General features: G+C 22.1%; 1 protein-coding gene across 1 annotated transcript; it reads left to right on the forward strand.

Annotated features, from left to right (window-relative positions):
• The first annotated feature begins 350 nt into the window (after window positions 1-350).
• LOC122511368 lies at window positions 351-26,380 on the forward strand. Its single transcript, XM_043626556.1, has 8 exons — window positions 351-454; window positions 12,264-12,301; window positions 15,442-15,689; window positions 18,135-18,307; window positions 20,138-20,327; window positions 20,882-21,109; window positions 22,279-22,589; window positions 25,402-26,380. Exons 3-8 carry the CDS (start codon window positions 15,444-15,446, stop codon window positions 26,159-26,161), a joined length of 1,908 nt encoding a protein of 635 aa, XP_043482491.1. The 5' UTR covers window positions 351-454; window positions 12,264-12,301; window positions 15,442-15,443; the 3' UTR covers window positions 26,162-26,380.
• The last annotated feature ends 957 nt before the right edge of the window (window positions 26,381-27,337 follow it).

The following is a 27,337-nucleotide window of genomic DNA, read 5'->3' on the forward strand; positions in this document are numbered from 1 at the left end:
AGGGTTGATCGATCATCCCTTACAGCGTGTGCGCATCGCAGATGGCGACCGTCGCGACTCTCTCGACTCCCTCTGATAAAATGTAAGAATTACCAGCTACTGAATACAGAAAGCGGGCTACGTCCGTAACAAAAACTTGATATTTCCGTGTGTATGCGGGTTGGAAAATTTCTCCTCATAAAGTTCATTCATCAATTTTTTAATCAGGTTCAAAAGAATCGGAAGGCAAGAAAATGGAAGAAATCATTTGACATTCTCGTTATTCGATGGTCGAGTGTTGATTGAGAGGAATAATCCAAATTCACTCGATAAGGATTCTAGGAAGCAAATGATAACCAGCGAAAGCTCCAATTGGACAATGAAGCAATGCTGCCCTACTGACACCTGTCAAAAAAATACCGGTGTGCTGCCCCAAATTTGGGAAACGCTCATCTCTCAAGGTCTTCATCAAATTGTGAGTGTTTTTTCTGTTTTTTATAGTTTGTAGTAGTTCTTTGATCGGCGGTTTGTGTTGTTTTTGTGAAACAATTGTTGAACTTGTTTGTTTATATACAAGCTTGTTGATATACTATAATTATCGTCACTCTCTTGATTTAATCCTCCTCGGTTTAATTTTTACTCTCGTATTTTCTACTCTTTTTGGAATTAAAAAACAAAAAAAAAGAGAAAAACAAAAAAACTGTGTTCAATTTTTACTCTTGTCTTTTTGGAATTTAAAAAAATAGAAATAGAATTAAAAAAGAGAAAAACGAAAATAAAAAGCAAAAAAACATCTTTTTTATTATTACTCTTATTTTGTTCTAGTCTTTTTGGAATTAGAAAACAAAAAATAGAAAAACAAAAAGAGAAAAACAAAAAACTCTGTTTAATTTTTACTCTTATTTTATTCTACTCTTTTTGGAATCAAAAAACAAAAATAGAATTAAACAAAAAGAAAAAGCAAAAATTCCTTTTTTTATATTTACTCTTATTTTATTCTAGTCCTTTTGGAATTAAAATACAAAAAAATAGAACTAAAAAAATAAGGAAAAAGAGAAAAAGAAAGGCAAAAAAAATACACTTTTAGATAAACAAACTCATTTTAGAAACTAATTTTCATACAAACTATAAACAATTAGATGTAAATAAATAATAATTTTGAATCAAACAATTCTTTATATAGATAAATTTTTCTCGTTATGCACATTTATTTGCATGAATAATTTAAATTCTACTGTTTGTATTTCAATTGAATGTATTTATGTTTCATAAGAGATACAAGGGCATAAATATATAGAGTGAGAAGAAACTTGTTATATAATTATTAATTTTATTTATTAATAAACAATGCAGAAAAAAGAATCGAGTATAGGATTTAAAAATGTTTTCGGTGAATAAAGTATTTGCGGGGTGGGAATATTTTCGGAAAATTAATTCAATTAGTTTACAAAGTAGAGGAGACAAGGTCTCTGTCAATCCTTAAAATAAACACACTGAGAGAAAAATAACTGGGGTAAATCTCAAGCAGAGGGAAGAACAATTTTTATTCAAATTCTTTGACTTGATAAAATGACAGAGCAATGTCTGGAAATTATAATTTAATATCAATTTATGAATTTATCAATTTTTCAAATTGAGTCAATTATTCGAATCAAAATTAAACATCTAAACAATTAAGCAAACGAAACAATTAAATAGTTAATAAAATCCAAAAGAATAATCGAAATAAATAATAAAATAATTAAAAAATAATAAAAGAATAATAAAAAAAAATCAATTGAACAATTAAGAAAATTCAAAAAAAATTTAAATAAAAGAATAATTATGCAATAATAATACATTATGATATTAAATAATTTATAAAAATGGAAAATTACCTAAAAATACTTTGAAAAAAAAATTTTTAGACTAAATATTTCGACTAAATGAAAATATTTAGACCAAATGTTTTTTATACTATTTTTGTAGATACACACGTTTAATATTATTATTAATATATTATTATATTTATTTATTTATTTTTATTTTTATTTTTTTTTATTTTTTTTCGGAATATTTCAAAAAAAGTGAAAAATAATATTTCAAAAAGTGAAGTTTTAAAAGTGAAACTATATACAACATTGATATTATATCAATAAGTCAACTGTTTATTTATGAAAATTGAAGCTTTCGTGAACCATTTTCCATCTGTACTTGTGAACTTTATAAATTATTTACCTACAAGTGTTGTTTTTCTTTTCTAGACTTAAAAGTCTAAAAGAGACACTCCACTATTATGCCTGAGAGAGGTAGAATATCTAATTTAATTTTCCATTTTTTTTTTCAACGTTTTATTAAATTTTGTTTTTACCTAAAAAAGAGAATTTTTCAACGCGAACATTATATTACTGAAAAATATAATACGTAGTTGGAAATTTTTGCATACAAGAGCGATATTAATTATCGTCTGAAAATATTCAAGTATGTACGATACTCTGTGAGAGTCTTCAGCAACATATAAAAGTTCACTGAACTCAAAAGATTTTTTTTGTTGTTGAATTTTCTACAGAGACAATTTTTTAATAATGAATTTCAGTCAATCAAATTTTTTGTAATTTTGAATAGCTTTGTGTAAATTTATTATGAAAATATTCAATAAATTTATTATGCAGTGGTTTTTATATTACAATAATTATAAAGACCGATTAAACCATAAATTTGTGATTAACCAATTTTTTAAGTTTAATATTTAATGAAGTATATGTACAGTGGAGAATAATCCGGGGCAAAAGTATATATATATATATATATTTTTAATCTAAAGGGAATATTTTATTGTCACTTAACGGAGTTGTACGATTTAATGAATTCGTACTAAATTGTATGGTATTAAATAATACTGTAGAATTTCGTGAATTATTATTATAGTAATATTAAATTATAGTCGATTTGATCCCTTTACTCCAAGTATTTTTTATACGGTACAATTTCTTATTATTTTATCCAATTTTCCGTAATTTATTATTCTAATTTAAAAGTCGAGTGCCTAATAAAGTTAAACGGCAAATTTGACAGTTGTAATAATTTTATATAGGAGCTCTGAAATAATTTATATAATTCAAATTTAATACAATGAGACTGCATAAGGAGATAGTAAATCATTACTAACAAAGTGCTCGAATTTTCTAAAAATAGACCGAATCAATTTGGGGTGAAATGATAAATAAAGTAACTTTACTATTTGCTGTAATAAAAAATTGGTTTTTTATATTTCTAAATAATAATAAGTAATACGGGAAATGAAAAAATTAATAATATACATAATAAATAATAATACTTTTCCAAACGTCAAATTTCATTTTTATAATTCCAATTTTTTAAAGAAAATCACTAGAGTAGGAATTTCTAATCAGAAAATATATTTTTTAATTCAAGTATGAACTATAATTTTATTAGAGCAGAAAATTAAAAATTTTAATAACAAAATAAATAAATAATAAATTGAATTTTATTTTTGAATAAATTATTTTTTGAAGAACTACGATAACTAATTATAAATTCTTTAGAGAATAATTTTACTTGTAAATTCCAAAAATAATAATAATAATAATAATAATAATAATAATAATAATAATAATAATAATAGTAGGTAATAAATTAATAATAAAATAAAAAATAAAAATAATAATAAAAATAAAAACATCAACTTTATTTTAATAATAAAAATAAAAATTTTAGTTTCATTTTAATAACGAAAATAAAAATTTTAATAATAAAAATAAAAAATTCCAATTTATTTTCAATAATAAAAATGAAAATTTCAATTTAATAACGAGAGTAAAAAATTTAATTTAATTTTAATAGTAAAAATAAAAATTCCAATTTAGTTTCAATAAAAATAAAAATTGCATTTTACTTTCAATAATAAAAATAAAAATTCCAATTTACTTTTGAATAGTAAAAATAGAAATTTCAAATTTAATTTCAATAATAAAAATAAAAAATAATAAGAATAATGAATAGAAATTTTTTTCCTCTCCATAAAACATGTGTGTTGAGAAAATGAATTCTAAAGTATAAAAAAGTTCTTTCAAAGAAACTGAGAATAGGATTTTTCATTAGGTCAGTGGAAAGACGTTTATTTTCTGAATCAACCGTTTCCATCTAGAAAAAAGAAAAAAGAAAAGAAAAAAAAAAAAAAAATTGGCGAGAACTTTAAATCATCTTTCTTATCGATGCGAAAGTACGCCTTTAAAAATTTACAGTCTTTATTCACATTTGCAAATTAACAACAAATGTTGATGTGACCTAGAGTTGACACACAAATATTTAAACTAGAATTATAAAAACACTGCAGAAAATAAAAGGGAGAGAAAAAAACGAGTACAAACTTGCAAAGTGTAGTATAAGTTAAGCAGTAATTGGATGCCCATTGCAAACCTTAGATAAAAGATTCATTAGTCACTTTCTTATCTTGCAAATAGTACTTACTCGAATCTGATGCAAATATTTTATTAATTAATAATATTTCTGAAATTTCTATGAATGTTGAGAAAAAAATTACGGAAAATGAAGAAATAAATGATTGATTAATGTTAACTGCGACTTTTTTCGATTTTGATAAAATTTTCTTTGTTTTCGATAAAATGCGACTTATTCGATTTTTCATCCACATATCGCGATGAAATATAATTTTGGTAATTATTTTTTTGCTATAAAGTGCAATTTATTTCGATTTTATATAGTTTAAAAAATTACTGGAGTCAAATCTGTTTCTTTAGAGAGTCTTACTTTTTTTTGGCAGGCTTTTAGCGTATAAAACAACATTTTGTCTTCACAGTAAAAAATATTGTTACATTGCAACAATGGATATTGATTTAGAACCAATTTTTGGTACTAAACTTTTATTTGTTTTATTTTATCCGAAGTATAGTGGAAAATATCAAATTTCTAGAAAATAGAAATTTTAAAAAAATTCTGATTTTTGGAGTCCAATTTTTAAAATACTCATCAATAAACGTTTTTTCTCCTTGAACTTTTTTACTTTAAAAATTTCAAAAAAACAGATGTTATTGTTTTCAATTATTATAAAAAATAAATTTTTATCCCACATGCACAAAAACGGCGCTTTCTGATAGCAGCCGACAGGGAGGAAAGTCATTCATTTCTTCGACCGTATGAAAATGGCGGCCGTGTTCTCCCAAGGGCAAGAAAATTAGCTGTTCACATGCATTTTTCTTGCCCAAGGGAGAAATCGGCCGCCATTTTCATACAAATCGAACAAGTGAATGACTTTTACTCCCTGTCGTCTGCTATCTGAAATCGCCGCTTTTGTGCATTAGGAATAAAAAATATCGTAAGTAACACGAGAATAAAGGCAGCCAATTTCTTTACGATGATTTTTGTGACACTCGTTCCGGTCTCGGGGCGCCTACGGCGCCCTCGACCTCCACTCGTGTCACAAAAATCACCGTAAAGAAATGGCTGCCTTTCTCCTCTTGTTGCTTAATATACTATTTTGTTTTTAAACAATTGAATTCTCGAATGATTTTCTGAAAATTATTAAAAACAATTAATTTAGAAAAAAATTTTAGTTAACAATTCTAGAAAATAATTGAAAATATTATATTATTATGAAATGTTTATTAAAAAAAATTGAAGCTTTGTATTTTAATAATTGAATTTTCGAATAACTTTTTGAAAATCGTTAGAAATAATTGATTCGGAAAAAATGTTTGTTGACAATTCTAGAAAATAATTTATTCAAAATTATTATTTTATTATTTATTATTAATTTACAATTTATTGGTAAATATACATATAAATTGCTTCTGTTCAAACAATTTTGTAATTTACATTTTTATTATTTTTTTTTCAATTTTCCAATTAACTAATTAACATTAAACTAACGGATGTTAGTAAAAAGAAAAGAACTAATTAAAATTGATGTATGTTGAACATTGATTTGCGATATGCGATGGAAAAAGGGGAAAATATTTTTCAAAAGCGTACGCTGTTTAACATATTTTAATTTTGCAAAGTGTATTATACATTTGCAAATTACGGCGTGTACTTATTTAATCTCTTACACTACATAGTTCATCATAAAGAAGAAACTTTTCTACATTTTCATTAAAAGATTTAATTATACAAAAGTTGGCGAAAAAAAAATAAAAACTAATGAAATTTCTAGTTTTTGAAAATAAATAGAAGCAACAACTTTATTTTCTTTCATGAAAAAAATTCCATGCCTCGAATAATTCTTTAAATTATACAAAAATGCTTTTAAGAAATTCAATTATTGTCTTAAATTACATTACAGTATTTTTAAAAAACTAATTCTTACAATTATTGTGTCATAATTCTTTAAGATTTAATTATCTTCGAACAAAGTGAATTAAAAATTTTTAAATTTACTTTTATAGATTTATTAAAATTTCAGAGAAATCATGTTTATATTTCTAATTAAAATTCTTAAAAAATTTGATCATTTTTTTATATTTTTCAAAAATTAAATTATTTTTAACAGATTTTACCAAATTTCAATTGTTTGGAATTTTTTCAATTGTATTATAATTGAAAAACTATCATCTTTCAAAAATTATTTAAAAATATTTTCAAATAATTAATTTTAAGAATCTTTTAATTATAATTTTTTAAAAATATACCTTAAAAGTTTTAAAAAAAACATAGACAGTTACAGTTATTAGAAAAATTGAATTTTTTATTTAAATAATTGAATTCTCGAAGAACTTTCAGAAAATTATTAAAAATAATTAATTTAGTGATGAAGTTTAGTCAAAAATTGTAAAAAATAATTGAATTTTGGGAATTCAATTAGTAAATTAGTAAATTAGAAAATTAATAATTTTTAGAAATTATCAAATTTCAGAAGGTTTTAAATTCAAATTTTTAAAATTTTACTTCCTCTGGAAAAATAAATTCAAGTATTTAAATATTTATTTAACAAAATTATTCAAGTTCTGAATAATTGATTTTAGAAATCAATAAAAGGGCAGAGAAATACAAAATAAAATTTTTGTGACAAGACTGAGTTAAAAAAACAACAACTTTTTTTGTATTTTTAATCGTCTGAAACGACTTTTTTGCGCCTAAAAGTTGATCCGAGACTTTTTTTTATTATTAATATTAATAATTGAATAATAATTAAAAATTTAATTAACTAACAATCTATATTAACAATTTAATTAACTAACGATCTAAATAACACTGGTAATTTATAATTATAACCAAAATTTCATTAAACATTTTACATTTGAATATAAAATAAACATTTACACAATTATTTCAATTTAAATTATTCTGTAAAGACTTCATACATTCATGTTAACATAATTTGTTGTGAAACTTGTTAAGATAATTTAAACTACAAAATTGTTTGGACAGGAGTAATTTTAATAATGCTTTATTTAAATTAATGCCTTCCTTGCGCTAAATAAGTTGTTTAACTTTACTGGCCAAGAGTTTACAAGAACTCCTCTGAAGGGGGTGGATTAAGAGTATAAGGGAGAGAGAGAGAGAGGGACTGAATTATTTTATTTAGAATATGTGTATATACATATACGTGCATAAGGGAAAAGACATGGGTTAAATCCAAGAGGAAAGCTTGCGAGAGAAAATGTGCATGGGTTATAAACTGCCCCCCAGGATAGTTCCGGAGAAAAAGAATGTCAGGGGAAAAAGCTGGAAAACGACAAAAGAGGAAAAAAAAGGGTTTTAAAAAAGAAAGTATCAACCACTTTATTTTATGTAAGAGCGTTTACTATTCTCTTAGTTACAAAACGGATTTCTACTTGTTAAAGGCGAAAAATTTTCTTTCCAGTTTAAAAAGACAGTTGAAAAAGCACATTTACATAAATAGTCGAGAGAAATGTTTATTTTTATTTAATTTTTTTAGTATTATTATTATTATTATTATATTTATTCAATTAAATCAAATTTATTCTAATGTTTAATTATTTTTTTGTAATAAAAAGCTTAAATTTTGGTGTCTTCGAAAGAATTTTATTTATCTTGATAAATATATAATTGAAATTCTTCCCATAAATTCAATTATTTTCAAGAATTTGAATAAAATTCCTTGTAAAATTAAATTATTTTCATAAATAATAGTATTCATCGGAAAAATTAAATTATTTTCAAAGTAATAAAATTCTACGTAAAAATTCAGTTATTTTTAAAAATTAAAAAAATCTCGTTCAGATTTTAATTGTCTTTATAAATATAGCAAAATTCTCCTCCGAAATTCAATTATTTTCAGGAATTTTAATAAAAATCATTGCAAATATAAAATATTTTCATAAATAAAAATAATACTATTCATCGGAAAAATTCAATTATTTTCAAAAGTAATAAAATTCTTCGTAAAAATTCAATTATTTTCAGGACTTTTAATAAAATTCATTGCAAATATAAATTATTTTCATAAGTAATAGTATTCTTCATTAGAATTAAATTATTTTCATAAATAATAATATTCATCGTAAAAATTCAATTATTATTAAAATTTTAAAAAAAATCTCGTTAAGATTTCAATTATCTTTATAAATATAGGAAAATTCTTCACTGAAATTCAATTATTTTCAGGAATTTTAATAAAATTCATTGCAAATATAAATTATTTTTATAAATAATACTATTCGTTACAAGAATACAATTATTTGTAAAAGTAATAAAATTCTTCGCCGAAATTCAATTATTTCCAGAACTTTTAATAAAATTCATTGCAAATATAAATTATTTTCATAAGTAACAGTATTTGGCACTAGAATTCAATTATTTTTAAAAGTAATAAAATTCTTCGTAAAAATTCAATTATTTTCAAAAATTAAAAAAAAAATTTCATTAAGGTTTCAATTATCTTTATAAATAAAGCAAAATATTTCGCTGAAATTCAATTATTTTCAGGATTTTTAAAATAAAATTCAATGCAAATATGAATTATTTTCATATATAATAATATTTGTCGCAAGAATTCAATTATTTGTAAAAGGAATTAAATTCTTTGTAGAAATTCAATTACATATTTTCAAAAATTAAAAAAAAAATTCTTGTTAAGATTTCAATTACTTATCTTTATAAATAGCAAATTTTTTTACCGAAATTCTATTATTTTTAAAAAAATTTGCTCCAATCATTTTCAATATTATCTACTATTTTAATAAAATTTCCTCAAAAGAATTACAAAATTTCAATTATTTTGAATACAATTTTAATCAAATTTCTCGAAAATTGAAATTATTCTTAGAAATTTTATTAAAATTTGTCGAAAGAATTCAATTATTTAAAAATTAGTTGATAACTTCATTCTTTATGAGAATTCAATTTTGAGTAATATTTAATTATTTAATAAATTATTTATTTATGTATTTAAATAATTTAATTCTCGTAGAATTTTCAATTCTAATAATTTAATATTAAAAGCATTTTATAGCGTGAATTTTTAGAAATAATTAAATTTTGAAAAGGTTTCAAACTAAAATGTTTGAAAATCTGAATTTTTCATACTTTCAATTACAAATTCTGTAAAAATGTGGAACTAATTTCTTTGAAGAAGTTAAATTGAAACTTTTTGAAATTATTTCATGTTTTTATTTTCTAATATATATTTAATAAAGAATATTCTTTAGGGTCAAGGAAAAAGTCAAAATTCTGTCTGTACATCAGGGAAAAGCAAAATTAAATTTTTGTACTAACCCTGTTTTATTTTATTATTTTATTTAAAAAATTTTTTATTTTATTAAAAAGAATTTTTATTTAATATTTATTTTACTTATAGGTATATGGTTATAAAAAATTGTATGAAACCAGAATATTCGTATTTGAACCTTTTTTATTAAAAAATAATTGAAAACCGTTTTCAATAAAAAGCAAATTAAAAACATTTTTTAACAATAAAAGAATTTTGATTGTAAGTACTAAAATATGGAAAAATTAAAAATAAATAAAATACACAAAATAAGTGAAATTGTTAAAAATTAAATAAAAATGAAAATAATTGAAATAAAAAATGAAAAAGAAATATAAATTTAAAAAAAAAACTTTGAAACTAGATACCTACAAGTAATTTATTAAAAAAATTTTTAATAAAAGTAGAATCGAGATAGTCTTCCCAACAACAGAACAATCGATTCTTAATTGTGCAGTTTAATTAAAAAGAATGACGTTGACTTTTGAAAATTTGTTTTAACTCAAAGGCGAAAGTTTTTTTTTCTCTTCTCTATAACATTCTCTTTCACATTTATTTGAATCAAAGAAATTTGCAATCCTTTTCTCTTTTCATTAAATAAAAAAGTTCAGCGAAAGTTTTTCCTTCAAAAAAAAAGAATAATCGTTTTAAAGTGAAAGTATTAAAAAATCGTAAAAGTTGTTCAATTTTCCCACTGTTACTTTCAACTTTCAACCATAAAGTTTCACGTTTCAACTTTTAACGCAAAATATAATGTATATCTGTATATGTACATTTGATTCAAAGACATTCACCATTTCGGAGCTTTTCTTTCTTTTATACTACAAAAAAAAATACTTCTTTTACCTACCAAAAGGAAAGAAAAGAAAAAAAATATTAAGTGGAAATAGTTTTCCGGCATTTATTCGGTTCACTTTTATAAAACTTTGCCATGAAAGAAATTTTCATTTTTTTCCTGTTTTATTTTGAATTTATCTAACTTGGGGGAAAAATATACATATTTTAATTAAATTTTTTCACAGAGACGTAATTTTATTTATTTATTTAATGTATTTTATTATATAATTTACAAAATATCTGTATTACTAACAATCGTTGTACTGTGGGAATATTTTTAATAATTTTTCTTTTTAAATCTTTTGAAGTTTAAAATTAATGTATTGACAATATTATTGAATATTCTTGCAGAACATTTTATCAACAAATTTAAAAATAACTTAAGTCTTTCGAAGAATTTTATCAAAATTTTAGAAAATAATTGAATTCTTTCGATAGATTTCATTAAAATTGTATTAAAAACATTCATTTTCGCGAAGAAATTAAATTATTTATGAAAACAATTAAACTCTTACAATGAATTTTTATAAAAATTCTTGAAAAAACTTTAACTGTTTTGAAGAATTTCTTTGAATATTTTTTGAAAATAATTGAGTTTTTTAAAAATAATTTTACCTGTAAATTTGAAAAGTAATCGAACTTGAGAAAAAATTTCTTTCAAATTTTTTAAATAATCGGGTTTGTTAATAATTGTAATTAATAATTTTATTATTAAATTTTATTAAAATTATTGATAAAAAATTAAATTCTTTTAAATAAAATAATAATAATAATATTAATTAATTAATATTAATAAATAATTAATGTATTATTAATTATTAATTATTAATATTAATAATAATATTAATAATTAATTTTTTTTTTAAATTCTTTTTTTTTTTAATTTTCTAAATGTTTTTCGTAAATAATTAAATTTTTTTAAAGAATTTCTTTAAGTTTTTTTGAAAATAATTGAATTCTTTTGAGAAATTTTATAAAAATTCTACTAAAAGTAATTGAATTCATGCGAGGAATTGATTATTTATGAAAATAATTGAATCCTTTCGAGAAATTTTTTTTAAATTGTATTGAAAATAATTGAATTCCTGAGAAGAATTTTATCATTTCTAAAAATAATTGAATTTCTAGGAAGAATTTTATTATTTATAAATTATATTATTATTCAATTATTTATAAAAATAATTGAATTCCTGTGTTAGAAGAATTAAATTTCTTATAAATAAAATTGAATTTCTATGAAGAATTTTATTTTTATACCTAAGTTTATGAAAATAATAGAATTTTGTCAAGTTTTTCTAAAAATAAGTGAATTTTTTCGGAGAATTTTATCTAAATTTCTAAAAAAATAATTAAATTTTTTCGAGAAATCTTATTAAAATTGATTTAAAAATAATTAAATTCCTGACAAAATTTATTGATCAAGAAAATAATTGAAAAATTTCAAAAAAATTTACTAAGGATAAAAAAATAATTTATAATTGTTTCGAAGACTTTTATTGAAATTTTTGAAAATAAAAAATTTCGTTAATTAGGAAGTTAATAAATGAATTTTATTAAGTTTTGAATCCGAAATTATTCATAAAATGAAATTGCTTTTTGAAAATAATAAATTTTGCAATTTGCAATTTGCAATAATAATATTAAATTGAATCTCGCGTTTCGCGCGTAACATATAACGATATTTATTATATATTATATAATTTATTTATTTTATTTACAATTTCACAATTTTAATTTGCCTTAAATTATAAATTTACAGATGGATCTACCGCATCCTTGGACTTAGGATTACTTTAGGTGAGTAAATTTTGTCATATCGATTATTAAATTCCTTTTATTATTTTTTCTTTTTTTTTTGGAGGAAAAAAAGAAATCCTTTGGGATTGAATTTAATATTTCCATATTAATAGTTTTCCTATGTTATTTGAATTTCCAGTGAAATGAACAGAATGGGAGATAATGAAACATTGTAAATGAAAATTCTCTCTCTTTGAAGAGATAGAAGTGAAGGAATTGAAAATTAAAAGCGAAAAATAGCGCAGGTGCCCTTAACTGACAGATTAATGGTTAGAACATATCATATACTTTATGGTGCACTCCTCGACTTGACATCAAATATTTTGAGCAGGGTGCACCAAATTTAGAGCCATTTGCAAAGCTTTCTGTTGCACTATACCTGTCCGTCATGCATTATGACCTGTTTGTTGGGTCATTACTCTCTCTCGCTTTCTCTCTCTCTCTCTCTCTCTACCTTGTCCATAGACAGTAAATAATCCATGAAATTCAGCAATAATCACTTGTTTATCGAACAATTCTCCATTCCCTCTTTTTTCTCATTGACATTCAATTTATTGACTTCTGTATTTATATAAAGAGTTAATAATTGATTTTAATCCCTTGCTCTTGATTACAAATTCACTGTTGAATAAATAATTCTGACTAATTTACATTTGTAATTATATAAAATAGTAAATAAAAATCCTTCCTACATGAGGAAGCAAAAAAATATAATAAATATGGAAATAGTAAATTATACAGGGTTTCTACAAGTCATGGAAAACCTGGAAATCATGGAATTGTCATGAGATTTCATTTTCATTCATGGAATCATGGAATTTCTAATCGGATCATGGGATTTTTTTAGTTTTTGTTGTAAACCCGTGTGATTGAAATTCGCGCTCCTTTATTACTCAGGGTGGTCACAAGTTTCAGTTTATCAATTTCCCTGACCATTTACTGCGGCATTAAAATTACTTTCCCTAACGAAATTCTTTTTACAGTAGGAAAATATTAATGTTTACGGAAAATGAGTAAAATTTATGAATTTTAATAGTTTCTAAAAATTACAATTATAACCCTTCCTGAATTTAATTATTTTCTACAATTTTCAACTGAACTTCATCTCTGAATCAATTAATCTAAATAATTTTACAAAAGTTCTTCTAGAATTCAATTATTTAAATACATAAACTCAATTTTTTATAATAATTGTGACTCTCCATTGTTTGTTCTCAAGTTATTAAGGGATAATATTTTCAAAAAATTATAATAAAGAAATTCTTACAATTAATTTTTTGTTAAATATTTTAAAATAATTTTTGAACGATAATAGTTTTTTAATTTTGAAAAATTTCCAAACAATTAAAATTTGGTAAAATCTTTTAAAAATAATTGAATTTTTGAAAAGTATAATTGAAAATGATCAAATTTTTGTAGAATTTTAAATATAAACAGGACCTTGATTTCTCAAAAATTTTAACAATTCCAAAAAGTAAATTTTGAATCTTAAAAAATTATTACAAAACAATTTTAATAATTAGTTTTTAAAAATATTTTTCAATGTAATTTATCGAAAATAATTGTATTTCTGAAAAGAATCAAAGTACTGGAAAAATATTCAATTTCTAGAATTCATAAAGAAAATTCTGAATTTTGGTGTCTTCGAAAGAATTCCAATTATCTTGATAAATATTGAAATTCTACCTAGAAATTCAATTATTTTCAGAAATTTTAATAAAATTCCTTGCAAAATTCAATTTTTTTTATAAATAATAGTATTCATCGGAAAAATCCAATTATTTTCCAAAGTTATAAAATTATTCTTTGTAAAAATTCAATTATTTTCCAAAATTAAAAAAAATCTCGTTCAGATTTTAATTATCTTTATAAATATAAGGATAGCAAAATTCTCCTCCAAAATTCAATTATTTTCAGGAATTTTAATAAAAATCATTGCAAATATAAAATATATTCATAAATAATAGTATTCATCGGGAAAATTCAATTATTTTCAAAAGTAATGAAATTCTTTGCAAAAATTCAATTATTTTCAAAAATTAAAAAATAATGTCGTTAAATACATAAACTCAATTTTTTATAATAATTGTGACTCTCCATAGTTTTTTCACAAGTTATTAAGTTATAATATTTTCAAAATATTATAATAAAGAAATTCTTACAATTAATTTTTTTTAAATATTTTAAAATAATTTTTGAACGATAATAGTTTTTTAATTTTGAAAAATTTCCAAACAATTAAAATTTGGTAAAATCTTTTAAAAATAATTGAATTTTTGAAAAGTATAATTGAAAATGATCAAATTTTTGTAGAATTTTAAATATAAACAGGACCTTGATTTCTCAAAAATTTTAACAATTCCAAAAAGTAAATTTTGAAACCTAAAAAATTATTACAAAACAATTCTAATAATTAGTTTTTTAAAAATATTTTTAAATGTAATTTTTTGAAAATAATTGTAGTTCTTAAAAGAATTTTTGTATAATTTAAAAAAACTACTGAATTTTTTGATAAACTTTAATTAAACATTTTTAACATTATTGTTTTCTCAAAAATGTTAAAAATAATTCTAAAATGTTATTATTTTTGGAAATATGTAATTGAAAGTATTAAGAATATTGAATTTTAAAAAATTAAAAGCTTATTTTCATTTTTAAATTTACTTTTAAAGATTTTTCATTAAAATTTTGGATAATTCAATTATTTTCCAAATTTGCAATTAAAATTCTTCAAAAGTTAATTTTTGAAAATTGCAACAAAACACTTGAAATAAATTATTTGTTTTCAATCAAATTTTACAAAATTTTAACTATTCAAAAATAATTTTTGAAAGATTTGTTTATAGTAATTTTTGGCATTATAAAAATCAAAATAAGTTGCACTTTTTTACTAAAAATTATGGTATTTTGTTGCAATGTTTGGAAGAAAAGTCGAAAAAGTCTCAATTTTCTTAATTTCCCTGACAAAAAATTTTTTTTCATGACATTTACCTGACTTAACTGAGAAAAATTTTGTTTTAATGTTTCATGGAAATTTGATCATTTATCACCTGGAAATCATGGAATTTTATAAGGAGAAATTTGTAGAAACCCTGTAAATAAATGTGAATAAATGAAATTTTGCTTATGATTGATTGCAGAAATGGGTACACGAAAATCTGGAAGCGGAGGAGGACGCGGCAATGCAGGAGTTCTCAAGGATAGGGCAAATATGTCCTTTATGCTTGTGGTCATGTTTTTTGCCGTCTTTGGACTTATTGTTTTCACTGAAATATTTCTCATAGACGAAAGGCATGGGACCAATGCGGCAAATGGTGGAGCAATTGCTCACCGAAATGGACATCGATTAGCAGCTGCACCAGATCGTCCAGATTACGAAGAAGTTGGAGTGAGTATTTTCAAATATTTTTCTATTTTATTATTTTTTATTGTCATCTAATTTTTTTTTATCAGTTTCAATTTTTATTCAATTTTTTTTTCTATTTTGTTACATAAACAGGGTTGCCGCAGTTCAGGAAAATCAGGGAATTCGGGAGAAAGTCAGGAATCTCAGGAAAATGTTAGGGAATTTTAAGAAAAGTACAGGAAAAATATTAAATTCTGAGAATTCATAAGAAATTTCTTGCCAGTGATCGGAAAAATCAGGAAGAGTATATAGATAAAATATACATAAAAGATTTAATTCTATTTAAATTTTTTACTTTGTTTGCCTTACAATAAATTTTTTAAATCGCCACAAATGAATTGAAATGAAACTAGAATTTTTTGAATATATATAATTAATTGAAAAATTGTCGAATTATTGAAATTTCGTGAAATTGAATTGTGAACGAGTTGATTTTAGAATTATTTATGGTAAATTTTATTTTTTTCTTTGAATAATTTAATTCTCAGAGAATTTTCTCAAGAATTATTATTAATAATTGATTTAGAGAAGAATTTCAGTTAAAAGTTCTCGTAAATAATGTATATTGAAATTAAAGAAATAATTTTGGAAAAGTTACAGTTTAGGTAAATTTTGATAAATTATTAAATTTCAAAAAGATTTGAAATTTAAATTTTTTGAAAATTTTAATTATTATGGAAAAATAATAAAAAAAATAATAGTTATTATTTAATATTTATCTGAAAAAAATATTGATGCATCGAATAATTTTTCAATCAAAGGTATTCACAAATAAATGTATCAAAAACATTTTTTTGTTTTAATAATCATTTTTAGAGTGAATCAGAATATTCTTTCGGTTCAGGAAAAAAATTAAAACTCTTTTTAGAAATCAGGGAAATGTCAGGAAAAAATTAAATCGATTTTTTGTGGCAACCCCGATAAATAAAAATTTAATCTCATAAAACAAAGAATTTGTGTAGAAAAATAAATTTTTCTTTACTACTTTTTTTCCGATGGAACTTGAGCGGAGATTGAAAACATTGAGAAGTAATCTTAGAAAAATATCCTGAAATTATTAGTACACAAAATATAATACTTCCATTCTGATTGTTTTCTTACATTACACGCACATATATATGTCAGTTCAAATATTCGCTTTCACAAAAAAAATATTTTTATTGATATTCCTTCTCGTTTTTATCAAAACATTTTTTTCAAACATATAAAAAGGTTTCAATTTCAGTCAATTCTTTTTTTTCTGTCAGGTGAAAAAGGATTTTTTTTCCAATAAAAAGAAAATTAAATTCGAAATTGAATCAAAGGACTCCGAAAGAGAAATTTAGGAAAAATTTTATTATCCATTGTAAATATTGATAATAATTTTATTTGGTTTCGAAACAAAGAAAAAAAGACAATATAATATGGACGTTGAAAATTGATTGATATTTATTTTAATATTTATATAAAAAGAAATTCGATATCAACTTTTTAGAATGATTGAAGAAATAAAACCGCTAAAAACAATGTTTATACATGACAGAGATGAAAATATACGTGAAAATATTTCTCATCTAATTTTTTAGTTCCTGGGAGTAATACCGTTTCATATGTCGAAAGTAAATGTCAACTTTTTTTTTTTTTTTGGACGACGTACAATATTTTTATTTTCGCTCTGTGAATGTACGATATATACATGAATGTATATGGAGAGAGAGAGGAGAGAGGGCAAAATTTGAGGAATGAATTCGCACGGAAATCATACCCCAGAAATCCTCTTCAGCGTGTCTGCATTTTATGTTTGTGTTTACTATTTCGTGATATTCTAGCATGAAAAGTGTAAAAAAAAGGAAAAAAAATGCCTGGCGTTGATCTCGATACAAATTTATCTCGCGTGACAGCTGCGCTAACAATTACATACATACGTCTACCAACATTGTTGTAATAAATAATGAATTTAAATTGTCAATGAAAATTATGTGCAATTAAATTGTTAATTTAAATTTGTAATTTGTAATTTATTTTTTTCTAAATTGTAAAATTTACAAACTAATTACTAAAATGTGAAAAAATAGATTGAAATAGATTTAAAAGTCAATTCGAATTTTCGTAATTTGTATCGAAATTTATTAAGGCAGTCTTTGTTTAATTTGGGAAAATGGGGGAAAAGGAAATTTAGTAGATGGACTTTGGATATAATGAGTTTTCAGAAATTATTCGTGTGTTTCATAAATTTTGGACTTAACTCGCAAAGTGTTGAAATATATATATATTGAAGATTATATTGAGGTGAGGGTAAAGGATGAAAATCTCTGGGGAATAAGGTCTTTAAAGTAGATGAGATGAATCAAGTTTATATCTCAATAAATCGTATAGATTGCTCGTAATCGAAGCTTTAATGTCCTTTGATATTTTCTCTTGAACTAAACTGACATTTCTTGCTTGCAGGCTGAAGATTATAAGGGCAGCTTCGATGATCACGTTGGCTTGTTAGTCCATCAGATTCCACCAGATCCACGAGCTTTGCCGAGCTTACCCCCCAGCTTAGAAGCTCGTCTCCCTCAGCTCGATCAAAAGCTTCGAGTCACGCATGCTGAATGGCTTGCAGTTACTAACACCAGGTTTATAAACTTTTCATTTTACACTGAGTTCAAATTCAAATCTCATTCAAATTCTGCAGTGGAATAATAATTTTTATTTATTTTTAAGTGATTTTTGTCTTGATTCCAAATTTTTGATATTTTTCAGTAATTTCAAATTTTTTAATTTTAGAAAATGTGTTTTTTAACTAAATTATTCTTTTTTGTTATTTTTACAAATTTTAATAAAATTTCTCGGAAGAATTTAATTATTTTTAAAAATTTCAATAAAATTCTTCGAAAAATTCCATTATTTTCGAATATTTTAATCAAATTCTTTATAAGAAAGTAATTATTTTTAATATTTAATATTTATATAAATAATTAGGTACATTCTTCGCAAGAATTTAATATTATTTTCAAAAATGTTGATAAAATTCTTTATGAGAATTTAATTATTTTCAAATACAATTTTAATTTAATTCCTCGAAAGAATTTAATGGTTTTTAATTTTTTATAAGTTTCAATAAAATTCTTTGAAAGAATTTAATTATTTTCAAATTTTCGGATAAAATTTTAATAAGAAATTAATTATTTTCAATCCAATTTTTATTTATTTATTTCATCTATTTAAAAAATTTTAATAATATTTCTCAAAAGAATTCAATTTCTCATAAATAATAAAATTCTTCGCAAAAATTCATTTAGTTTCAAAAATTTTTTTTAAATTCTTTAAAAAGAATTCAATTACTTTTAATACAATTTTAATTAAATTCCTCGTAGGAATTCAATTATTTTTATAAGTTTCAATAAAATTTTTCGAACGAATTGAATTATTTTTGAAAATTTTGGTAAACTTTTTAATAAGAAATTAATTATTTTCCATCAAATTTTAATAATATTTCTCGAAAGAATTAAATTTCTTATAGATAATAAAATTCTTCGCAAGAATTCATTTAGTTTCAAAAATTTTAATAAAATTCTTTAATAAGAATTCAATTATTTTTAAATACAATTCTAATAAAATTTCTCGAAAGATTTAAATTTTTTATAAATAATATAATTCTGAACAAGAATTTATTTAGTTTCAAAAATGTTCATAAAATTTTTTTTATGATTTTTTCTAAAAAGAATTCAATTATTTTTAATAGAATTTCAATTAAATTTCTCGAAAGAATTCAATTATTTCGAATAATTTTTAATAAAATTCTTCACAAGAATTTTCATATATTTTCTTAAGAAATAAACTTTTTTTTTGCAGGAATTCAATTATTTTCAATACAATTTTTATTAAATTCCTGGAAAGAATTATTTTCAATAGAATTTTTATAAAATTTCTTGAAAGAATTTAATTATTTTGAAAAATGTTTAATAAAATTCTTCACGAGAATTTTTAATTATTTTCCTGAACAATAAAAATTTTTGCAGAAATTAAATTATTTTTAATAGAATTTTAATAAGATTTCTCGAAAGAATTCAATTATTTTAATAAATTTTAATAAAATTCTTTATAAAAATTCCATTATTTGCAATACAATTTTAATTAAAATCCTCAAAAATGTGTAATTACCTAATTACAAAATATTTAATAAAATTCTTCGTAATTATTCAATTATTATAAAAATTTTTAATAAAATTCTATGTTAGATTTAAATTACTTTAGATTGAAAATTATAAAATTTACGAAAATTATAAGTTTGTTTTAACAGAAATATTATTTTTTTTTTTAATTTAGTAAATTTTATTAATAAAAATAGAACAGAATTTTGGAATAGAACCATATAATTAAAATAGAGGAAAGATTGAAATTATTTGTCATTAAATTAAAAATTTTTAATTCTTTATTAATGACTAATTTATTTTTGTTAACAGATTCAAGTTCTTTGTTTATTCGGCCTATTTCGACGACAGAATAGTGGGAGGATCTGGGAATCGAAAAAGTCCGGGATTAATTCGTGTTATTGGGGCAACCAAAACAAAAAGTCCCGAGAGAGTATGGTGTCGTCTTTGGTATTCAGATCAAAATCTCACTTCTTCCACGACAGTTCCTGCCAAAGTTAAGGTGAAGGAATTATTTTCATTTAAATCTTAATAATAATAATAATAATAATAATAATTTAAATTCTTTCCAAAGAGAGTCAATTTAAAAAGAAAAAAAAATTTTTAAAGAAATTTTAATTAAAGTAATTCAATTTATTAAATCTTCTCTGATTTTAATCTCATCTTAAGATTAATCTTCAGACTTCTCAGATTCTATTTTTCAACGTTGGGGAGCAAGTTGACGAAGTCTATAATCAATGATTTGGAAAAAATATATTTTTCTACTTAAAATTTGATTAATTTTTGTATAAGCATAGTTTCTTATTAAATTAAATTAAAATATTTTAAATTAATAAATTAAATAATATTATTATTAATAATAATAAAAATTTTTAATGGATAATAAACGAAAGAAATATTTATAAACAATAAATTTTATTGTTTTCTGCTTGAAAAAAATCTATTTTAATTCAATTGATTGATCATAAACTTTGTGAACTTCACTGGCGTAATTTTTAATAATTTTAAAATGCATTAATTTTAATAGTTCAATAAAATTATTTTGAATTTTTTTAGGTCATTAGAGAAAATTGGAATTTAAAGTACAGTGCTTGCTTTGTAATATGTCCGATTCCAAAAGACTCTCCCACTAAGGAAAAAATACCGGAGACAGTCAGTATTGTTGCCAAACTTCGAGCATCTCCCTCAAATCGCATTTTAGTGCAAAATCGACCACACGCCAGATCTGTGAATAAAAATAACCTTGCGATTTGCGTCAAACCCTTACACTACGATTACAATCGGGTAAGTAATATTCAATTTTTGATTCTCAAAGCAAAAATTTTTCTAAAATCAAATTTCATTCTTGTGTAATTTCAATTTTTTAAAGAAAATTACTAAAGTAAAAAATTCTGGTCAGGAAATAGAATTTTTAATTTTTTAATTAAAGTATAAGCTGTAATTTTGTTAAAATAACTTATAAATTATTAAAAGAATAATTTTACTTAAAAATTCCAAAAATAATTAAAGTTTAGAAGAATTGCGTTTACATTTTTTATAATGAATTGAATTTCAAAAGGTTTTAAATTTTAGAACTTTAAGAACTTTAGAAAATTTGAATTTTAAATAATATAAAAAAAACTAATTTTTCTTCAAATTAGTTTTTTTATATTTAATTCACAAATTTTTTAATAATTAAAATTTTATAAAATTGAATTTCAAAATTATTTGAGGTGAATCTTCTTTTTTTTTTTTTTGAATAATAGAATTCTCAAATATTATTAAATATTTATCTGAATAAAACTATTGAAGTTTTAAATAATTTTACTATTAAAGAAAAAGAAATCAAATTTTTGTAGCAACTTCAAAGAAATTGTAGTCACGAAATATGGTTTTTAATTATATAATTTAAATTTAAATTATAATATTCAATTAAAGGAGAACATTTTTTAGATCCTTTAATTTTTCGAAACGAATGGTAAAAGTAAAATTTAGACTAAACTCTTGTTATTTTAGTTTCAGTAGTGAAGATCGATTTTAGTCAGTCATTTTGACTGATTTGACCATTTTTTCTAAAGTTGAAATTTCTTTAAAATTCTTTTCTATAATCTCTCAATCAAAAAATAAGTTTTTTTAATTTTTTAAACTAAAATGAAGTTTTCCTTTTCAAACTAAATATTAATTTGAATGAATAAAAATTTAAGTTTAAATAAAAATTGAATTCAAGAGAAATTATACGCAAATTTTTTTTAAAAACTTGCACCTTACGGGTAGCAATTAATATTTTTGTTTGAAAAAAAGGAAAGGTATTGCGAACGTATATAAAAAGTCTGAGGTTTTTTATACGCGTTCTTTAATTATGAAAAGCTTTTAAAAATCTACAATTAAGAGGGATTCTTCTTTTTTTATTTTTTCCCCTCTCTTCATGATTCGCGCGAGACAGTATAATAAAAAAGACATTAAATCTTGTGCAGGTTTTGCAATTAGTGGAGTTTATTGAACTGTACAGACTCTTAGGTGCCACTCATGTCACTCTTTACAATGATACGGTTGGTCCTGACGCTGGATGTGTATTGAGATATTACGAGCGAAAGGGTTACGTTACTGTACTCCCTTGGCATCATCTGGATATGATCTCACAGAGGGAGATTCGTACCGAAGGATTATTTGCTGCACTAAATGACTGCCTCTATCGATCGATGTATACCTTTGAGTACGTCGCTTTGGTGGATTTGGATGAGTTCATCATTCCCAGACACGATAATACAATAATCGAGCTTATACGGTTTGTTATCGATTTTCCTCCATTTTCACCCCCTTTAGAAAAATATTTCTTTATTCTCAAAAATTGTTATTTGAGTTTCTTTTTAATTTATCAATTTACTATTAATATTATTTCCAGTCTGATAATTTTTGTTGTGACTCATTTTTTTGTTACATTTTTTGTTAAATTAGTAAAAATGTAAAATTTACTTAATAACTAAACTCGGACGGTACGACTTTTTTCGTCTATTTTCTAAAAATGAGACTTTATTCGAATTATTATGAAAAAATTGCGATTTTTCAACGACTTTTTCGACTATTTTCTAAAAATGAGACTTTATTCGAATTATTTTGAAAAAATACCATTTTTTCGTCTATTTTCTAAAAATGAGACTTTATTCGAATTATTTTTAAAAAATTGCGATTTTTCAACGACTTTTTCGACTATTTTCTAAAAATGAAACTTTATTCAAATTATTTTGAAAAAATACCATTTTTTCGTCTATTTTCTAAAAATGAGACTTTATTCGAATTACAAAATATTTTATCGAATTATTTTGAAAAATGCGATTTTTCAAACGACTTTTTTCGACTATTTTCTAAAAATGAGACAATTTTACAAAAAGTACAATTTTTTAAATATAAAATGTAACTTATTTTGATTTTCATACAAAAAAACTACTCAAATCTTTCAAAAATATTTTTTGAATAATTTTTTTAAGATAATTACATTTTTAAAATACATTAAGTAAAAAACTTTTAAATTAATTGAAATATTGGTAAAATTTTATTGCAAATAACTGTTTTTTTTCAAATATTTGATTACAATTTTAATTCTAATTTTAATTATAAAAAATTCTAAAGAAAAATCTTTAAATGCAAATTTTAAAATGTAAATTAATAATAATTTGCTTCAAGAAATTATATTAAAATATTTTTTTGAAAAAGTACCTAAAACTTAGAATTATTTGTTATTATTTTTTAAAAATTCAATTATTTGCAATATTTTTAGTTACATATTTCTGCAAATTGAAATATTTAGAAAAAATAATTAGATTCAAACTTTTTCTAATTTTTAAAAATTTAGAGAAAACAATTTTCTTAAATTTTTAAAAAGAATTCTTCAAAAAATTAATATGTTTTTTAAATTGTCTAAAAATTCTTTTATCAAATTCAATTATTTTTGAGAAATATTATAAACAATATTTTTAAAACAATAAATGTTATAATTTTTTTACTATAATTTTGTAAAATTCAATTATATTCAAAATAAGTAAAATGAAATTTTTGAAAAATCTTGTTTTTTAGATTAACATCATTAAAATTTTTCACAAATCATATAATTTCAAATTTGTTATTAAGAATTCTTGAAAAACTTGATTTTTTTATATTCTCCAAAAATTCAATTAGGTTCTAAAAAAATATATTACTAAATTTCAATTATTTCTAAATTTTTCTATTATATTTAATTGAAAAATCTATTATATTTCAAAAATTATTCAAGAATATTTTATTGAAAATTATTTTTAAGAATATCATTCCCTAATGTAATCTTTTTAAAAAATTATTATTTTTGATATTTTCAGTTAGGTACATAATTTTAATAATTCATCTTAATAACTTTCGAAGAAAGAAAAATATGGAAAATATATTAATTTTCAAAATTCTGAACAATTCAGTTATCGAAAAGTTTAAGTAAACTTTTTTTTAAATTCGTTAAATTTTTGAAAACATACATAAAAATCCACTTGAAAAATTTTCGACAAATCGAAATTTCGTTAAATTGTATTGAAAACAATTGAATTTTAGACGTATTTTAAGTGAATTTTTTTTGAAAATTTAAAATAACTTTTTTAGAAATTAGTTTAATTTTCGAATATATAAAAATTCATTCGAAAAATTTTCGAAAAATCGTAATTTCGTTAAATTAAATTGAAAACAATTGAATTTTAGACGTATTTTAAGTGGATTTTTTTAATAATTGAATTCTTAAAAAACTTGAACAAAATTATTTCAAAATAATTTATTTAGAGAAGAATTTTACTCAAAAATTCTGGAAAATAATTGAATTTTAGAGAAATTTGAGTAGCAATTTTTAGAAATGAAAAATTTCACAAGGTTTCTACTTAAAAATTTTTGAGAACTTCAGTTGATCAAGAAGTTTAATTACATTAAACTGTAAATAAAAAGAATTATTGTCCTTTTGAATAATTTTAGTTAAAAATTATTATTATTGAATTTTTGAAGAATTCCAATTGTATTTTTTTAGATGTAATAAAATTTCAGAGTTTGAAATTGAAATTTTTAAGTTTTAACTTCTGTGAAAGAATATATTCCTATAGTATTTAAATATTTATTTAATAAAATAATGGAATTTTTGAATAATTTACTTCAAACATTCTGAAAAAATTAAAATTTTCAAGTTTCAATTAGATTTTTCGAGGATACATAATTGAATTACCAAATGTAATTTATTATCGGAATAAGAGAAAAAGTTGAAAGCTTTTCTGTAAATTAGGGAAAAGTCAGGGAAATGAATAATACAATTTTTGTGACAATCCGGAATATGTAAAAGAAAATATACTTTTTTTCGTACTGTGAATCGACTAACAAGACGTTTTTTGTGTTTTAAATTCAATTCGTGGTTTGTAAACATTATTTTGACTTTGCTGATTTTTGTTGTGACTGATTTTTTGTTATCAGTAAAATAGTTGATTAGTAAAAATATTTAAACAATAAAAATGTAAAATTTGCATAATAACAAAAAATCAGTGACACAAATTTAGAAAAGAACATTAAAATTTCAAATTTAATAAACAATTTTCCTTCTTCAGGTGGATGGGCACACGAATCAGCACAAAATCAACGGGAGCATTTTCATTTCAAAATGCATTCTTCTATCTTCAATGGGCCGATGATCCGTACATAGCAAGCAGTCGAAATCCCTCAGAAACTCATCTCATCACATTGAGAAAAACGAGACGTCGATTAAAACTTCATCCACATAAGCAACGATCGAAATACGTTTGCAAACCAAAAGAAGTTGTTGAAGCGGGAAATCATTTTGTCTGGGAATTAATTCCCGGTCATGGAACAGTGAATGTTCCACCTGATGCAGCAATTTTGCATCATTATCGTGTTTGTGAATTTGGTGGGGATGATTGTGTTAAAACTCAATCCGTTGTTGATAAAACGGCCTATAAATATATTGAAAAATTAACAAAAAATGTACATAGAACGTGTAAAGAATTAAGTAGTGAATGTTCTTTACCGGAACTTAAAATAGCATTAAATATATCGAAAAATAATTCCAATAATATTTTCGATAAACGACATAATTTTAATTTGATGAATAAAAAAAATATTAACAAAAATAAACAGAATATCAATAAAGACGATGATGATGATGATAATAATAGAATAGAAAATGATAGGAAAATTCTTTTACAAAAATTAGCGAATACAATTGATAAAAATCATTATCAAGCTAATGATAATGATAAATTTGATAATAATATTATAATTGTAGTTATTATTCTCATTGCAGTTGCGATAAAACTAAAATGGATTTTCAATTATTTAAAATGGTGCTAATGAAAACATGTTTTCAAATTCCTTTTTAATATTCAATTTGAATTCAATTTGTTTAAGAATTTGTTCAAGAAATATTTATACTGTCATCAATCATGATTTTTGATAAATTTATTTGTACACAATTTTTAGTCTTTCCATAAAAGCAAAATAATTAATTAACATCAAGAGTCGAATTTCGATGTGATTTTCCGAAAAGAAATTTTATGAAAATGACTCGTTGAAAAAAATTGAGACTATTTTTATACAAAAAAACAAAAAGTGGATTATGGGACGAAATTCAATGTTCCAAGTGAAAGCCTTTCAGGCTGTTACACTTTTCACTCTGGTGCTTCTTTAAGATTTTATATATGAAAAAAAGAGGGGAAAGAAAATCGATGAAAATGAGAAAATTTCTCATAAAGTTATTGTTTTTTTTTTGAGAACATGAGATTTACTGAGAAAAAAAGATTATAACAAGGGCCTGTGGCCTAAAATTTGGTCTATGGTGCATTTTGTAAAAAGAATCAAGAATTTGTAAAAAGAATAATTAACTGTCAACATTCATGCATATCTATAGGTTCTCTATTGAAGATATAGATTCACTGAAAATATTATATTTTTTTTTGTTTAAGATGTCAAGATTCTTAAATGAAGAATAGAATTTTTTCAGTGCTTGTAAATATAAATTTAGACTAAAGAAAAATTGTATTTTAATTAGTTTTTAAGAGAATTTAGATTCGCTTTAAAAATTGTGAAAACTTTTTGAATTTATTGTAATTGTACATGTAAAGTGGTAGGATAATTTAATGCCTAAGAAGCAATCACATTTTTCTAGTTGGTCAGAATGAAGTCATTTGCTGTATTTTTGAAATTATTCGAAACATATATTTTTATCGTTGCTATCATTAACATTTTTGTTCATATTTCATTAATATTCTTTTTTAACATGTTTTAATATTAATTAAATTCTCTATTACATTTATATTCTTCATGAGTATTTAGTCTTACTGCAAACTTAAAAAAAATAATTTCGTATTTAGAATTTTTAGCGAATAAATGGTCTTTAAAATTGTATACAATCATTTTTGAAAATGTTAATCTATTTAATGTATATACAAAAATAGTGCACAATTATTATTTTTACAAGTGGACAATTTTAATATACGACTATTGTTATTGTACATATACTTTTTGAAT

Source organism: Leptopilina heterotoma, unplaced genomic scaffold, assembly GCF_015476425.1.
Source record: "Leptopilina heterotoma isolate Lh14 unplaced genomic scaffold, ASM1547642v1 Lhet_81, whole genome shotgun sequence".
Lineage (NCBI taxonomy): Eukaryota > Metazoa > Arthropoda > Insecta > Hymenoptera > Figitidae > Leptopilina > Leptopilina heterotoma.

Bases quoted from the DNA above. Each gene is read 5' to 3' on its own strand.
- LOC122511368 (XM_043626556.1), top strand. From the start codon at position 15,444: ATGGGTACACGAAAATCTGGAAGCGGAGGAGGACGCGGCAATGCAGGA. The intron at 18,308-20,137 runs GTTTATAAACTT...TTTTGTTAACAG, and splicing joins CTTGCAGTTACTAACACCAG to ATTCAAGTTCTTTGTTTATT. The intron at 21,110-22,278 runs GTAAGTAATATT...AATCTTGTGCAG, and splicing joins TACACTACGATTACAATCGG to GTTTTGCAATTAGTGGAGTT.